The 17,131-nt window shown below is 40.3% G+C and overlaps 2 protein-coding genes and 2 non-coding genes across 4 annotated transcripts; 3 read left to right on the plus strand and 1 right to left on the minus strand.

The window, feature by feature from the left end:
• Positions 1-2,762: 2,762 nt before the first annotated feature.
• Positions 2,763-2,833, minus strand: trnaa-cgc. The gene has a single exon. It is a non-coding gene; the product is annotated as a tRNA-Ala (tRNA).
• A 4,154-nt stretch (positions 2,834-6,987) lies between these two features.
• On the plus strand, positions 6,988-7,923 carry LOC105899811 (olfactory receptor 24-like). The gene has a single exon (XM_012827030.2). The coding sequence runs from the start codon at positions 6,988-6,990 to the stop codon at positions 7,921-7,923; it is 936 nt and encodes a 311-aa protein (XP_012682484.2).
• A 4,175-nt stretch (positions 7,924-12,098) lies between these two features.
• trnal-caa lies at positions 12,099-12,206 on the plus strand. Its single transcript has 2 exons — positions 12,099-12,136; positions 12,161-12,206. It is a non-coding gene; the product is annotated as a tRNA-Leu (tRNA).
• A 2,950-nt stretch (positions 12,207-15,156) lies between these two features.
• LOC105899812 (olfactory receptor 10J5-like) lies at positions 15,157-16,092 on the plus strand. Its single transcript, XM_012827031.2, has one exon. It carries the CDS (start codon positions 15,157-15,159, stop codon positions 16,090-16,092), a length of 936 nt encoding a protein of 311 aa, XP_012682485.2.
• Positions 16,093-17,131: the final 1,039 nt, after the last annotated feature.

The raw sequence follows: 17,131 nt of genomic DNA on the forward strand, positions 1-17,131 counted from the left end.
GTGGTGTAAAACACGTAGCGGGAACAGTACATAGGCTTTACTTATCCACAACGAAGTAAGCTGTTGGTATTACAAAAGGACCACCAGTAAGACTGAATACTATGTTATGAATGTTTCAGCCTTCACATATAACTGGGGGAAAAAACAGCCTGTGTCACTGATCTGTCTGTCTGAAGTCCTTCCTGCGTTTCTGCCGTTCTCATTCTATGCTGATCAATCTGTTTAGCTATCCTTGTTGATTTGTTTTATCCGTATAGGTGTTTATGTTGTTCAATTTCATATATTAATTTAAAGTCGTCCAATTTCAAGTGATCCATTCTTCAACACTCGCTGCTACCTTATCAGCAGAAAGTAATGTTAAATCTCCATGGCAACAGCTCTAGAGGGTTTGGGAAATAATCGGATTCATTGCTTCCTTTATTATTCACAGCAAAATATATAATTTTCATTACATTTCATAGATTTATTACCAGACTCTATGTAGAAAGGGCCATGCACACCTTGCAGAAAATTATAAAAATTGAAGCTAGATCTATTTCTGAATTATCGGAGGACATGGGCTGAGTTCCGTTTCCACCTCTGGTGTAGCCATTCTCATTGTTTACAACGGATTAGAACTCTGCTAGTGTCTGCACGATGTCCCCAAGGCAGAATTTCCGCCTTAGGTGTAGCCGGGGGAGGGAGAAAGTTGTGGGAGATGACAATGATTTGTCAAATTTGCGGGAAAGTTGCGGTGATGTGTTAAAATTGCAACGTTGCGCTGAATTCGCGGGGAATCGATGAATTCGCGTGAATTGGTGCGATCGCAACATCGCAACTTCCTGGAGGGTCTGTATGATCAGTGAATTAACTCTCACTACTGCCTGATGACAGCATGATAGAAGCCTAAACGCAAACAAGCCTAAAAGATACTATCTTAATGTTGAAAGATTACGTAAATACTAAGATTTACGTTTGTGATTTATTTAATTATTAGCTGTCAAAGCGAGCTCCCCTTAAAGTTGCAAAGGGTGGCTCACTTTCACACCACTGTCGTAAATACAAATTGGGCTTCGAGACCCCCTAATGGACAGTGTACATGTGTATTTGTTGTGATAAGCTATATGTGTATATGTGTCAAGTAAAAGATGAGTCTTAACTTTACTTTGGGTTTTTAAAGAAGATGCACGGGAAAAAACAGAAAGAAGAAGGGAGGTGACAATTTCACCTTCAATCAACGCAACGAAACGACATGCACGCGAGGCAGCAACGTCATATACGCGCAAAGAGAGAGGCTAACAGGTGCCAAATTAAGCTAAGCAGGTACGAGTTGTTTGAAACGCCACAGCAAACGCTAAGAATAACCTGTTCGCGCTGTATGAACGGAGTGTTGTGCAAGCCTGAAATATCTACAGTCTGGAGAGGCAGCCGGTAAGAGAAGGAACTTTTCGATCGTGTTTCAAATCTTACCTCCATCAAAGTCTGCCGCTGCTCCTGCATTGTAGCTTGTGCTAAAAATTGTTTGTTACTATAGCGACCGTCTGCTACTGGTTCCGTTTTGAATGGGCATTAAAATGTTAGTTATTTGTAAATGCCAAATGAAATATTTTGTTTATACTGAGCATTGTGAGAGAATGTATTTGCACTTCGATTTGTTACATTTAAGCTATGGAACTTTTAACTACATTTCAAAGTGTGTTTTTAATAAATATCAAATGTGAATGTGAACTGTTAAGCTGTTTGCATAGCTTATGCTAGCTAGAGAGAGCATTATACTGGTGAAGATGTACTGGAGTGAAGATCATCTGATAACCGTGCTGTGGTGGTTTTTGTATTTTTTTCTACAGTAGTTTATTTCAAACTTAAGTTAATTATTTAAAGCATTGTTCACATGTTAGTGCCTGTGTGCTGTTACTGTGTATTGCTGGGGACTTGTGTGTGTTCTATATTTCTGTTTATCTTTGAAGGTTTTTTTTACCTAATTGCTGATATTGGCTAAATTGCTAATCTGAAAATAAAAAGAGAAGAAAAGGAGAAGTGGAAACGTAACTTCTGCCTGGAACTCAGTTATTCAGCAGCAATTTGAGTGGAATCCAGTTAACCTAAATCTCCATGTAGAAAATTCAGTCCCTTTTTCAAGTTGGGGAAAAGTGCAACAAATCTAAAACCCCGGCAACTTCACAATATGGAACGAGCAAAGACAACGGCAGAAGCCAAAGAAGCATTTAGACTGACAAGGTAGGGTAATGTCACTGTCAAGCCAGAGTGAGATCCTGCACCTGCCACACCCCTCCGACTTCAACCCGCTCATCTACATTTACACAAGAGCTTTCTCCCATCTGCCGATAAACAAGATTGGAGGTGTTTGTGCCACTCTGTTCAAGTCAAGATGGCCGAACGGTCTAAGGCGCCAGACTCAAGGAGATGTACCCTCCACAGTTGAGGGATTTCTGGTCTCCGAATGGAGGCGTGAGTTGGAATCCCACTTCTGACATGGCCTTTTGACTTCAAGCTGCAATATCCAAACCCATTCCGAGGAAGTAAACGTGACAAAAGACTCTAAAATGCTTGCTACTGAGTCTGGCTAGGTACCTTCCTGCATTGAGGTTGACAAGGCCTCCAAAGAAGGGCTGCCGGGTTAATTAAAATGTTTGAAAAATCAAGTACGCTCTCTGCCCTGTTCACTCGACCGACCACTTTAGCGACCACCAAAATGCCTGTCACTTCTGTAAATACTGCTGAGCTGAGGGTAGTTCCCTTATAAGCACGTCTTCAAGCGCATTTGGAGATGCCGGGGACGATCCCGGGACCTCATACATGCGAAGCATGCGCTCTACCACTGAGCTACATCCCCAAGCTGCACTGCCACTGGGGGTTGTCCAGAGAGAAAGGGCCTTCTGCAAAAGCTCTGCAGCGTTTGCGTTCAGCTGGCAAACTACAACCACTGCCCATTCCCCAGAGGCCACGATCACACCTAGGCATTACCAGCGACTTACCACCGACTTATCCACCCTTACAAGAATTTACCTGCATCCTTGTCGTAGTTGAGTCATGTAAACCCCTCCCACAAAAATGCGTCCCCACAGCAGTCACAGCCACAGCCTTGTTTGACTACGTCTTCCGGCACTTTGGTGTTCCGGAGGACGTGGTTTCTGTTCCACAATTAATCTTGCGGTTTTGGAAAGCATTTTTCTCCTGTCTAGGTGTGTCCATCAGCACCACCACTATTTCCCTGGTCGGGGGGAACCATCGAACGTCCCCGCCATAAATCTCAGCTGCACCACTTCCACAATCACCTGTGTCAAGACTAGGGTTGGGTACCGAGAACCGGTACCAATATGGAACCGGTTCCAATACAACCGGTACCTACCCGGACCGAAATGCAACGCAGATTTCGGTGCTTCATTTCGGTGCCTGAGCCAATTGAAAACGGTTGCTAGGCAGATTCCGCGGGGCACATGTAAAACTGCCCCAGCTCCCAATGTAAACTTTGTCCTGTGTCGCTCACGCTCATTGGTGTTTTCATAGCGAAAGTCTTATGACAGTGAAGAGCATGCAGCATTTCACAGAGCAAGCACAAACAGAACTAGCCATCAACCTTTTAACAGAGAAAATACCGAAAGGTAAACGGTCAAAAGTGTGGCTGTATTTCGCACCAAAATATTCAAACATCGCGACGTGCAGCAAATGCAACAAAACAATTGCGTGAAAAGAGTGGAGAGAAGGCAAAGAGTCAACGGCAGATCAGCAACCGAAGACTGAAAAATAAACGGAGATGACAGCTATACTTAACCTACGGTAGTTTCTTAAAGGGGCAGTACACATTTTCTCGTACTCAGTGTGTTCAAGTAACAAGATTAACTATAAACAAGATAGAAAAGATAGGTATAAACAAATCATAAAATGGTGAAATTTCATGAAATAAATGCAAACAAAATACATTTTTGACTCCAAAAGAAGTTTGAAGCTGTTTTTTGTATTTATTTATATTTATTTAAGTATACTATAAACTGTTGTTTACAGTTAATATAATGTTCATAGTTTGAAGTTAAAAAGTTTGAAGCCAAGTGTTTTGTATGTATTTATATTTATAATATACTTTAAACAGTTAATATATTGTTCAATTTGAAGAAAAAAAATTGAATTGAACAAAAGAATTGCTGAAGTATTGAAGCTGTAGTGTGTGTACAGAGTGTGTGTGTGTGTGTGTGTTTTGTATTTATTTGTATTTATTTAAGTATAGTCTAAACTTTTGTTAACAGTTCATATATTATTTAAGTTTTAAGTTAAAAGGTGTTTTGTATTTATTTATATATATAATCTACTTTAAACAGTTCATATATTTGGCAATAAAGCCTTTCTTAAATGTCGTCAATCGTAAACATTTTTTTATTTTTTATAAAAGTATCGGTTCCGGCACCGTTTAGGCACCGGTATCGTTTTAAAAGTATCGGTTATGTATCGGATAAAAACCAAACGATACCCATCCCTAGTCAAGACTGCCTGGCTCAAAGCAGCCCTGACATGAAATGGTTGGACCACACCGTAGCATTCAATAATAAATACCGTTTATTTACATGAATGGAAAACATCAGTATAGTGAGTTAAAAGGAAAATGTCATGCATTGTGTCTAGGGGTACCCTGTAAGCAAAATGACGTCCCCTCGACGTCCTCTAATGGTAAATGTGTATGGTTCCCTTGACAAACCTAGGACATTTCGCACAATGTTCCAAGAACGTCCCGAGGACGTTGCGGTGACAATTGGGAAATGTTTTCTATAGGTCCTGGGGACGTTCTGCAGGACGTTCCAAGAACGTCCCAAGGTCATTGCGGTGACGTCCGAGAAACGTGTTTTAGACGTCCTGCAGACGTTATTCAAGGACGTTCAAAGAACGTCCCGAGGTCATTGCAGTGTCAGGTCTCATTATGCAATCCTCTGTTCGTTTACATCACCCTGACTACTCCCTCTGGTTCATTTTCAGCACAAGCCCTCATCGACTCGGGGTACTTCATCTCCGGGCCCCTCTTCAGGAAATCAGTGGAGCGGGAGCTGCGGTGGCAATCATCAGCAGGAGTGGGGGCGGCCGTCATCGGCGGAGCAGGAGCGGGTGCTTGGGCGGCCGTTCTCCGCGGAGCAGGAGTGGGGGCTGCAGTAACTGCATCTGCAGGAGTGGCTGCAGGAATAGTGGCAGAAGCACCTGTGGCGACAGGAACAGCAGCAGGAACAGCAGCTGCGGCAACAGGAACAGCGGCAGGAGCAGCTGCAGCGACAGGAAAAGTGTCAGGAGCAGCTGCGGCCATGGCAGCAACCACAGCAGGAACAGTAGTGGTCATGACAGGAACCGCAGCGGCAGGAGCAGGAGTGGCAGTGGCAGGAGCGTCAGCAGCAGGAACCGCAACGGCAGGGATAAGCAACGCGAAAGCAACTGGAGACTGATCAAAACCATGTTAAAGCGGAAAGCAAACATTGGTGGTGCACCGGCCAGTAAACACAGCCCTTCCACTATAGCTATATCCACGCGATTGAGTTTAGTGCTTATTTATTTATTCACTGCCATTTGCAGTGTTCATGTAGTGCTTTTATTTATGTTAGGACATCACGATGCCTCGTGGAATCAAGACTATAAATGTGAAACGTAATTGTTAATGATACAAATATCCTCGTAATGTCTGTAGAATGAAAGTGAACGCAATCACTAATGATTTCTCATAAATTCAGCCCTTAAGAACATGGGTGCACTCAAATCTGGCCTATCTACGACTGCTTGAACGAATCCCAGATAAGAAAACTTTCAGGAAGGCCAGAATTGGCCCGGGAACTTCGTAAGTGGAGTTAAGAAAAAATGTCTTAGCTGTGTTCGAGAATGAGGTTGATTGTTTTCTGGATGATCCTGGAACTGAGATGCCACTATCCTTTCAAGGACTTTGGATATGAATTGTAGGTTAGAGGTAGCTCGATAATTATTCAAATCCTCAGGGTCCAATACGAGCCTTTTCAGTGTTGGTCTGACAATGGCAGTTTTTAATGAATGGGGGACTATGCCAGTGGTAAAAGAAGTGTTGATCATAAAGGTTTTCAGAGGGGCAATGGATGGCAAGCACACCTTAGTTAGGCTTGGGGAATATGATTCAGCTGACTGATGAAGGAATTGCACTTAATTATGAGATCAGAGATGTGACTTTCTTTTGGGGACTGAACTCACAAATTCACACCCGCATTGGTTTGTGGTGGGCCCAGTGTACTCAGAGAGCATGGTTATAATTGTTATTGAACAACTGTTGATGAACTGCCACAATTTTAGAGTTGAAAATAATTACATGGATGGTTTAAGTAGTCCAAAGACCTCTGTTGTTTTCTCACTGATGATTCATAGTGGGCTGTTTTGCTGAAGAAAGGGCATTTACTAGAGTATATGATCCGAATCTCTTTATGTGCAGTTTTTCATTTTTTCTTAATATTGCTGTTGGATTACCATTTGACAGTGTCTGTCACAAGGTTGCTATTTCACTACAAAAAAGTCAGTTTTCTTGTAAAGAATCAGTGACATATGCTAAGAGGGAGATGTGCATAAGTGGTGGAATATTTATCTTCAAATTGATGTAAGATGTAAGATCAGTAAACATAACATAAAAACACAGCTTTGATTCAAGGTGTATACTCATTAGTACAAGCAGTGTAAGATGATGAAATACTCAATGCCTGCCCCTTTTCTGACAAACAGCATCTGTTTCTCTCCATGCTCAGAAAAAGACCTTAAAATGGAAAGGGTTAAACCTCTGAAAAACATCATCATTGGCTCTTGGTAAATGTCCCAGTTGAGTTAACCTCAACTTGAATCAACCTTCCTTTATATATACACTTACACTTGGTCTTGATTTAGAATACTGTCTCCAACTATAAAATTCTAAAAGATTTTAACTCAAATGTGGTTTATAATGAGGAGGAGCAAAAAGCATACTTAAAACATTCTTTGTATTATTGTAGTATAATTTCTATGGGCTTACCCATGCAGAACTTAACTAAGATTTCATTTATTATCCTGACTGCATACACTGATGTTGGACATGTTAAATACCTTTACTTCACTATTTTGTTGGCATTATATGTTTGCATCATTTTTGCCAATGTGCTTGTAATCAGAGTTATTTGCATGGATAGGTCTCTGCATGAGCCCATGTACCTGTTTTTGTGCAGTCTGTGTGTGAATGAACTTTATGGCAGCACAGGTCTATTTCCTTGTCTTTTGGTAAATTTGATCTCAGACACCCATGAAATTCCTCTTCCATATTGCCTCATACAAATTTACTGTTTGTATACTTATGGAACAGTGGAGTTTTGTAATTTAGCAATCATGTCTTATGACAGGTACATGTCAATCTGTTATCCTTTACAGTACAACACCATTGTGACACCAAAGAGAGTCTGTCTCTTAATTCTGCTGGCATGGTTGTTTTCTTTTTGCCAATTTACTGTTACCTTCTCCTTGAATTTGCGTTTACAGTTGTGTGGAAATATCATGGAGAAAGTGTGGTGTGACAACTATTTGCTGGTCCGACTATCCTGTTCAGACACAACTGTGAATAACACATATGGCCTTTGCATGACTGTTTTAGTTGTTGCTGTACCACTGGTACTCATTTTGCACTCGTACATCAGCATCATCAAAATTACTTTTAGGTCCAGTAATGACACAAAAAAGAAGTCCTTAAGTACATGTGCTCCTCATATTGTTTCACTGCTAAATTATTCCATAGCTTGCTCTTTTGAAATCATTCAAAGCCGACTAGCCAAGACAAGTATGCCAGCCACTTTGCGCATAATTATTTCAGTATATTTTTTAATGATCCCACCACTTGTCAATCCAATCATGTATGGACTAAAGATGACTAAAATCAGAGATGCTTGTAGAAAAGTTGTCAATCCAAGAAATTCATTCTTTTAAAATACAGAGCAAGGGATACAGACCCATTGTTTTCAAGCTCTACATTTATCTCATAGTGGTGATGTAATGTCATCATGATTCAGTTCAGTGTTGAAATTAAAAAAAGTCAGAATCCTGATGGTCTCTTATGACCCTGTCCTTTATTACAAAAACAGTATGAGTAAGATTCCTACTGTCTCATCAAATTAAAGATTTACACTAGATTTAACCTCTAGTTAAAGTCGTTCCAATACCATTGGCTGTTTTCTGAAAGTAACATGGAATAATATGACTGAAATAAAATTTTCATTATTCAGTGTGGGCCTGCTGGTTCAGTACACTTCATGCCAAATTGTGTACGACTAATGTGAAAATCAAATTAGGCTTTTTTGCCTGAGATGTGTGTGCTGTGTTTGCAAATCTGTTGGGTATTATGTTAGTCAAGCTGTGCAGATTTCAGGCTGCCCTTTGTCATTGCTTCTGCATAACTATGCCAACTGGATACAGATGTATTATATATTGCATGTGGTCATGCTAGTTTATGCTTGTCATGTGTTATATTTGTCTGCAAATATATTGGAATATTTTCACAACAAAAATATAGGCAGAAATATATGTCTCTTCTAGTTTATCATTTGTACAGCTATACAATATACTTAAATTGTCTGTGTGCTATAATATACTACAACAATCCCTGATTTATGTTGCTATAATCTACTATGAAATAAACTATCTAACCATGTCCAGTTACATATTGGGTTCTGTATTGAGAAAATCCCAAGCTGTGTATAGCAAATAGTCTCACAGGAATTATTCAATTTGGTTCCATTATCTTGACCAGTTCTCTTGTCTATCGCTGTCCAGTCCTCCTTTTTGGCTGACTGATATAACATATTATCTGTGTAATATAAACCGTGACAATATCTCATTGATTTCTGATTGATGTCTACTTTCATGCAGGCTTCCTTTGATTGACAAAGTTACACAGTTAATTTGATCCCACATATCAGTAAAAAGGTAACAATCATTATAGTCTCCTTGAGCATCACCTCCTTTTAAGGACTTTGGGAATTTGCATTTTGTTGATTTGATTAGAGCAGGGGTCTCAAACTCAAATGACCTGGGGGCCGATGAGCATCCAGTCTGGTCAGTAGGGGGCCAGATTTTGATCTGTTGCCTTGCCCATCACAATACTGTATGTAGTACTTTAGAGGTTGGCAAATTTACCATGTGTGATCTGTGGTACAATGGTTAGTGTTGGGGAATAGCAAGTACCTGACCTGGGTTCCATTCCTGGGCAATGCAAGATGCTCTTTGGATAATAGTCCAGGCAAAGTAACTAATTTTGGAGCCAAAAATAGAACTAATTGTAAAATAATTTTTTTCAGCATAGATCATTTCTATGAGGTGTCCAGAACAACATACTAAGGGCCTCATTTACTAACAGGATTGCGCCTGTTTCAGAAAAAAAAACCTTAAGACCGTATTTATCAAAGGTGGCGCACTTTAGATTACCGCTGCTGGGAGTGTATAAGGGAAAGTGGGTGTTTGTCGCAAAGAGATGGGAGGAGATGCGTAAAGTGCGTCTAATTATGTACCCTATTAGTAACGAAACAAGAGGTGTTTCAGCATGACACATCAGCTGCTAAATTAAAACTATGTGCCTGCGAGAAATTTGAAAAATACGAACATCAGAAATTTTAAATGTTTATATTTGATCATTTAATATAGGCATATACAAAATTGTCCCACCAGCTAGCTGTTCGGCCACGCTTTACCCAGAATTGCCGGTCATTGTGTGGTTTACTTTAAACCGTATTTTCACCCATAGTTCAAGCAAACCGAACGTCTGAAAATTTCAGTTGTCCCTGCCCTGCCCACGCTACAACTCCAGTTTTCAAATGTATCTGCCTATGGCAGCATTTTTGAAAACCCTGGTTTTCAGTGTTGGATTGCGCCGTTTTAAAGTAAGGGGTGTTGTGTATTCCTACCAGACTATTTAACGGGATGCTATGGAGCAGTTAACTTGGCTATTAACTATCCTAGCTATCTCTAGCTTAGGGAACCATATTAACAGTTTACAGTTGCCTGTGTGTGATTAACTCATGTTAATATGTGTGAATATGAACTTGTGAACATAAACTCGTTAATATTAAGCTGCACAGGCACCCTGAGGGGTAACCATAGCAACCCAGAAACTCAATGTTCTTTGAAAAGTTGAATTTCCCAAAATCAGCTCACCAATAGAAGACAGTCTTGAATTCAAAGTGATCACAACTTTTAATGTGGACGGAAGGGCCAAACGGAGAAATCTTTATGAGTTTCTATATTTACCTGGGTTAGTTTGCTGTAACCTCGTGAACCAAAAGCTCTAATTTTTATTTTAGCTCATCATCCATGGTGGAACACGTAGTAGGCTCTTTCTTCCCTATTTTAGTGGAGCGCTAAATAACACTAATGGGCGGTGTTAGGCGCAGATGACACGACGATGTTCTTGTTTGATAAATAGGATGCAAAATACCGTGCGTTATTTGCGGTTTGGCAAAGGCACAGATTAAGCTGCGGTCGCAATGTTAGTAAATGAGGCCCTAAAAGTCCTAAGAAATCCTAGTTGAGGAAATATGTTTAATTCTCATCAATCCGTGTGCTAATAATGCCAGGCAACAATACACCCCAAAAATGTCATTTTTTTCCCTTTACTCTTATCAAAATGAAACTATACACAATGAAAGTCACCATGAAAAGTACATTTTTTTGTAGTACAAGTTTATTTGAAAATTAATTTTAATATGCAAATGAGCTATACACTAATCGAATATGCCCAAAATACACCCAAATAGGCTTAATTTTTTTCTTTACTCCTACCACAATAAAACTTTACATAATGGTTCATTATCATCTCCTGCTCGCCAGCGGAGAAAAAGGAAGCTCTTTCTTTAAGTTTAGTAGCCATTGTACCGTTAGAAAATCATGGTTTTGGTGATCGACGCTTCCCCCTTTTGAAATAGGACGGTGCTCCTTCCACACAGACAACATTCAGACAAAAACACATGTCTCTTGGGGCACAACAAAATGACCAAAGGGGGTATAGCTCAGTGGTTTTGCATTTGACTGCAGATCAAGAGGTCCTAGGTTCAGAGCTTGGTTCCTCCATAAGGCCTTTATATGCTACTCCGACTCCGTTACGGATGGGCGGGCGGACTTGAAAAGGCAAACTTATCTCCATCATGTTAGGTATTATTTGTGGGGAAAATAATAGCAATCTATAACAAAATGATATGCTTATCTTATATACACTATAGAAACTATTAAAAATTCAATGAAATGAATACCTTCTTATTTTCTTTGGTATTTTTGTCATATTCAGATTTCCAATGATGATTGCTGGGTGTGTATGTTGTTGTCCAATGTCAAGTCTCTATGTGATCATGTGACGAGACGATATGATGTCAGGGACCGTCAGGAATTTCAGCAGGCGCACGTCGAGCTGTCCGGGGCTATCCGAGGGCTCAGAGAGGGCGTTCCACCTACGTGTTCCCATGTGTCCGTTTTCGTGAAAATGGAGTGGCATAAAAAGGCCTTTAGAAACTCTTGCAAACTGGGTGTGTACCTTCCTCAGTTGAGGGATTTCTGCTCTCCGAATGGAGGCGTGGGTTCGAATCCCACTTCTGACATGGCCTTTTCACTTCAAGCTGCATTAAGGTTGACAAGGCCTCCAAAGAAGAGCTGCCGGGTTGATTAAAATGTATGAAAAATCAAGTGAGCTCTCTGCCCTGTTCACTCGACCGACCACTGTCACCTGCTGCTGAGCTGAGGATAGTTCCCTTGGAGTTTACAAAAGACCACGTCTTCAAGCGCTTTTGGAGATGCCGGGGAACGATCCCGGGAGCTCGTACATGCAAAGCATGCGCTCTACCACTGAGCTACATCCCCAAGCTGCAAAGCCAATGGGGGTTGTCCAGAGAGAAAGGGCTCATTGCAAAAAGCTCTGCAGCGTTTGCGTTCCAGTTTCAGACAAAAAAAACATGTCATCGCACGCACAAAGAGTGTGATAAATGCCACCTGCTCTGCTTTTCAAGGGAAGCCATCAGGTTCGGTTTCTCCATCGTTTGCAACTTAACTGTTCAACCAGAAATCAAATACACCCAAGAGCTTTCGACCAACAAGGTTGGAGCTGTTTGTTCCCTTCTGTTCAAATCAGGATGGCCGAGCGGTCTAAGGCGCCAGACTCAAGGTGGTGTACCCTCGGTTTAGGGATTTCTGGTCTCTGAATGGAGGCATGGGTTCAAATCCCACTTCTGACATGGCCTTTTGACTTCAAGCTGCAATATCCAAACCCATTCCGAGGAAGTAAACGTGACAAAAGACTCCAAAATGGATGCTACTGAGTCTGCCTAGGTACCTTCCTGCATTAAGGTTGACAAGGCCTCCAAAGAAGAGCTGCCGGGTTGATTAAAATGTTTGAAAAATCAAGTAAGCTCTCTGCCCTGTTCACTCGACCGACCACCAAAATGACTGTTACTTCTGCAAATGCTGCTGAGCTGAGGATAGTTACCTTGGAGTTTACAAAAGACCACATCTTCAAGCACTTTTGGAGTTGCCAGGGAACGATCCCGGGACCTCATACATGCAAAGCATGCACTCTACCACTGAACTACATCCCCAAGCTGCAAAGCCAATGGGGGTTTTCCAGAGAGAAAGGGCTTTTTGCATAAAGCTCTGCAGCGTTTGCGTTGAGCTGGCAAACTACAGGCCTGGCCTCTAACGATAGAAGCACGCTGTTTTTTTCCTTGTCGCGACTCCACGCCGTGGCATTTGTAAGTAAACTGCTTCAGGCTAATGCATACATTTTTACTACTATTAGCCACTGCATTGCAGTTTTTGTGATTGCTATAGCCCTTTCCATTTGTAGCATGCTAGCTATCAAACAAACATTTGATGCTTAGTTGTTTACGTTAGGGGAAGGGGAGATGGTAAATAGTTTGTAACTTTACAGTGCCTACCAAGGCTCGCTCATAAGTTGAATTTGTAATCACACATAGTCTGCCTTCAGCAAACGTTTGTTTGATTGTGCTGTGACTTGTGGCTCATTTCACCATTTGTGCTCCACTCCATCCCTCCCTTGACTACGGGAATACTCACAGACGCCCAAGCCGACGCGGCTCGCTCTCCTCCACTCCTAATCCTCCCGGACTACTAGCTCATATCACAGAAAAGGCCAAGGTAGGCAGTAATAGTTAACTTGAACTCCCAGTCAATAATGTAGCAATTGTTGGAGTTATAAATGTGTCTGAAGAGATTTTTAGCTGAAATGTATGCATTTCCTGGTCACTGATTTAAAGATGTATAACTGTTATTTAAATGTGAAATTGATACTGATATTTATGTGGTATTTGAATATGTGAAAGATTTCAAGTATTTAAAAACCTGTTTTCTCTACCATAGATCACAGCTGGCTGGCTGTGCGACAGTCTGACCACTGTTTTCTCCTGTTTATTTTATTTGGTTTAATTGAGTGATGTTAGCATAGCCACTGCCCCTTTATTGTGTCATGTGATGCTGGTTGATGCAGTCAGGCCCTTCTTCCCCTTTGGTTAATGGTCAGTGTGAGTTTGTTTATGTTTGTTCATCCCCAGTTTTGTTTCCCCCTGCCCTACCCTACACTAACCAGTGTCTTCTGGTTTAGTCTAGATGAGGGCTGCCTCATTTGGTGCTTCCCCGCCTCATTTTTCTCCCTTTTACTGGTTTGCACTCCCCCCTCCCCCTATGTCCACTAGCTGTGACCCGTTCTATGACTTGGACTACCAGGCCAAATATTCTCGTATTTATTATTATTATAAGTATTTAAATCCAAGGATGTCTGTAGAATGAATGTGAACGCAATCACGATGATTTCTCACAAATTCAGCCCTTAAGAACATGGGTGCACTCAAATCTGGCTTATCTACGACTACTTTTCCGCGTTCTTAAATCCTGTTCTTAGCTAAGAACGAATCCCAGATCCCAGAAAACTTTCAGGAATGCTAGAAGTTGCCCGGGAACTTTGTAAGTGGAGTTAAGAAGAAATTTCTTAGCTGCGTTTGAGAATGAGGTCAATTGTTTTCTGGATGATCCTGGAACTGAGATGCCACTATCCATTCAAGGACTTTGGATATGAATTGTATGTTAGAGGTAGATCGATAATTATTGAAATCCTCAGGGTCCAATACAAGCCTTTTCAGTGTTGGTCTGACAATGGCTGTTTTTAATGAATGGGGGTCTATGCCAGTGGTAAGTTAAGTGTTGATCATGGAGGTTTTCAAAGGGGCACACCTTAATTAGGCTTGTGGAATATGATTTAGCTGACTGATGAAGTAATTGCACTAAATTATGAGATCAGAGATGTGACTTTCTGTTGGGAGACGGAACTCACAAATTCACACTAGCATTGGTTTGTGGTGGGCCCAGATTAATCAGAGAGCATGGTTATAATTGTAATTGAACAACTGTTGATGAACTGCCACAATTTTAGAGATGGAAATGAGATGGATGGTGTTATCAGATGGTTTAAGTTGTTCATTCACAGTAGAAAGAGACCTCTGCTGTGTCCTTCTCCTGCACTGATGATCTGTTCATAATGTGATGTTTTGCCGCAGAAAGGGCACTTACGTATGTGATCAGAATCTCTTAATGTGCAGTTTTTAATTTTGTATTCATATTGCTGTTGGATTAGCATTTGACAGTGTTGGTGACAATGTTGCTATTTTACTACAAAAAAGTCAGTTATCCTTAACACTGAAGGTCTAGTAAAGAATCAGTGACATAGGCTAAGAGGGAGATGTACGTAAGCGGTGGAATACTTATCTTCAAATGCTGTAAGGATTAGATCAGTAAACATAACATAATAACACAGCTTTGATTCAAGGTGTATACTCATTAGTACAAGCAGTGTCAGATGATGAAATACTCCATGTCTGCCCTTTTCTGACAAACAGCATCTGTTTCTCTCCATGCTCAGAAAAAGACCTTAGAATGAAAGGGTTAAACCTCTGAAAAATATTCATTGGCTCTTGGTAAATGTCCCAATAGACTTAACCTCAACTTGAATCAGCCTTCCTTTATATATACACTTAAACTTGTTCTTGATTTAGAATAGTCTCCAACTATAAAATAATAAAATATTTTAACTGAAATGTGGTTTATAATGAGGAGGAGCAAAAAGCATACTTAAAACATTCTTTGTATTATTGAAGTATAATTTCTATGGGCTTACCCATGCAGAACTTAACTAAGATTGCATCTGTTATCCTGACTGCATACACTGATGTTGGACATGTTAAATACCTTTACTTCACTATTTTATTGGCATTATATGTTTGCATAATTTTTGCCAATGTGCTTGTAATCAGAGTTATTTGCATGGATAGGTCTCTGCATGAGCCCATGTACCTGTTTTTGTGCAGTCTGTGTGTGAATGAACTATATGGCAGCACAGGTCTATTTCCTTGTCTTTTGGTAAATTTGATCTCAGACACCCATGAAATTTCTCTTACATATTGCTACATGCAGATGTACTGTTTGTATACTTATGCAACAGTGGAGTATTGTAATTTAGCAATCATGTCTTATGACAGGTACATGTCAATCTGTCATCCTTTACAGTATAACCGCATCATGACACAGAGGAGAGTCTGTCTCTTAATTCTGCTGGCATGGTCATACTCCTTTTGCCAATTTACTGTTACCCTCTCCTTGAATTTGCGTTTACAGTTGTGTGGAAATATCATGGAGAAAGTGTGGTGTGACAACTATTTGCTGGTCCGACTATCCTGTTCAGACACAACTGTGAATAACACATATGGCCTTTGCATGACTGTTTTAGTTGTTGCTGTACCACTGGTACTCATTTTGCACTCGTACATCAGCATCATCAAAATTACTTTTAGGTCCAGTAATGACACAAAAAAGAAGTCCTTAAGTACATGTGCTCCTCATATTGTTTCACTGCTCAATTATTGCATAGGTTGCTTTTTTGAAATCATTCAAAGCCGACTAGCCAAGACAAGTATGCCAGCCACTTTGCGCATAATTATTTCAGTATATTTTTTAATGATCCCACCACTTGTCAATCCAATCATGTATGGACTAAAGATGACAAAAATCAGAGATGCTTGTAGAAAAGTTGTCTGTCCAAGAAATTCATTATTTTAAAACACACAACTAGGGATACAGACCCATTTTCTTCTAGCTCTACATTTATCTCATAATGGTAATGTAATGTCATCATGATTCAGTTCAGTGTTGAAACTTAAAACATTCATATTTTTTTGGCAATTAATATGGTAACCTTGGTAAAAACCAGTCAGAATCCTGATTGTCTCTTATGACCCTGTCCTTTATTACAAAAGGCAATTTGAGTAGGATTCCTTGATTTAACAGCCATTGGCTGTTTTCTGACAGTAACATGGAATAATATATACAATTTTAATTATTCAGTGTGGGCCTGCTGGTTTAGTACACTTCATGCCAAATTGTGTACGACTAATGTGAGAATAAAAATAGGCTTTTTTTGCCTGAGATGTGTGTGCTGTGTTTGCAAATCTTTTGGGTATTATGTTAGTCAAACTATGCAGATTTCAGGCAGCCCTTTGTCATTGCGTCTGCATAACTATGCAAACTGGATAAAGATGTATTATATATTGACATGTGGTGATGCTAGTTTATGCTTGTCATGTGTTCTATTTGTCAGTCAAGATACTGGAATATAACACAAATGTAACCAGAAGTATACAACCCTTACTGCTCCCTGATGACAGCATGATAGAAGCCTAAATTAAAACAAGCCTAGAAGATAGTATCTCAATGTTGAAAGATTACGTCTATTTACGTTTTATTTAGTTATTAGTTGTCAAAGCAAGCTCCCCCTAAAGGTGCAGAGTGTAGCTCACTTTTTCACCACTGTTGTAAATACAAATTGGGCATCGAGACCCCCTAATGGACAGTGTACACGTGTATATGTTGATAAGCTGAAGGATATGGAACCGGCAAAGACAGCGACAGAAGCCGAAGAAGCATTTAGACTGACAAGGTAGAGGAATATCACAAGCGTTTAAACAAATATGACTGCACAGTTTTGTTTATTGTAACATCGGAGATAAACGCTAACATAACCAAAAGAATAAAAAAAAAGTTTTGCTGATATACTGAGTTGCAAACTTTCAAGTCTTACTGGTGTGAAATTGATGAAGAC

The sequence above is a fragment of the Clupea harengus genome, chromosome 9, assembly GCF_900700415.2.
Source record: "Clupea harengus chromosome 9, Ch_v2.0.2, whole genome shotgun sequence".
NCBI classification, from domain to species: Eukaryota; Metazoa; Chordata; class Actinopteri; order Clupeiformes; family Clupeidae; genus Clupea; species Clupea harengus.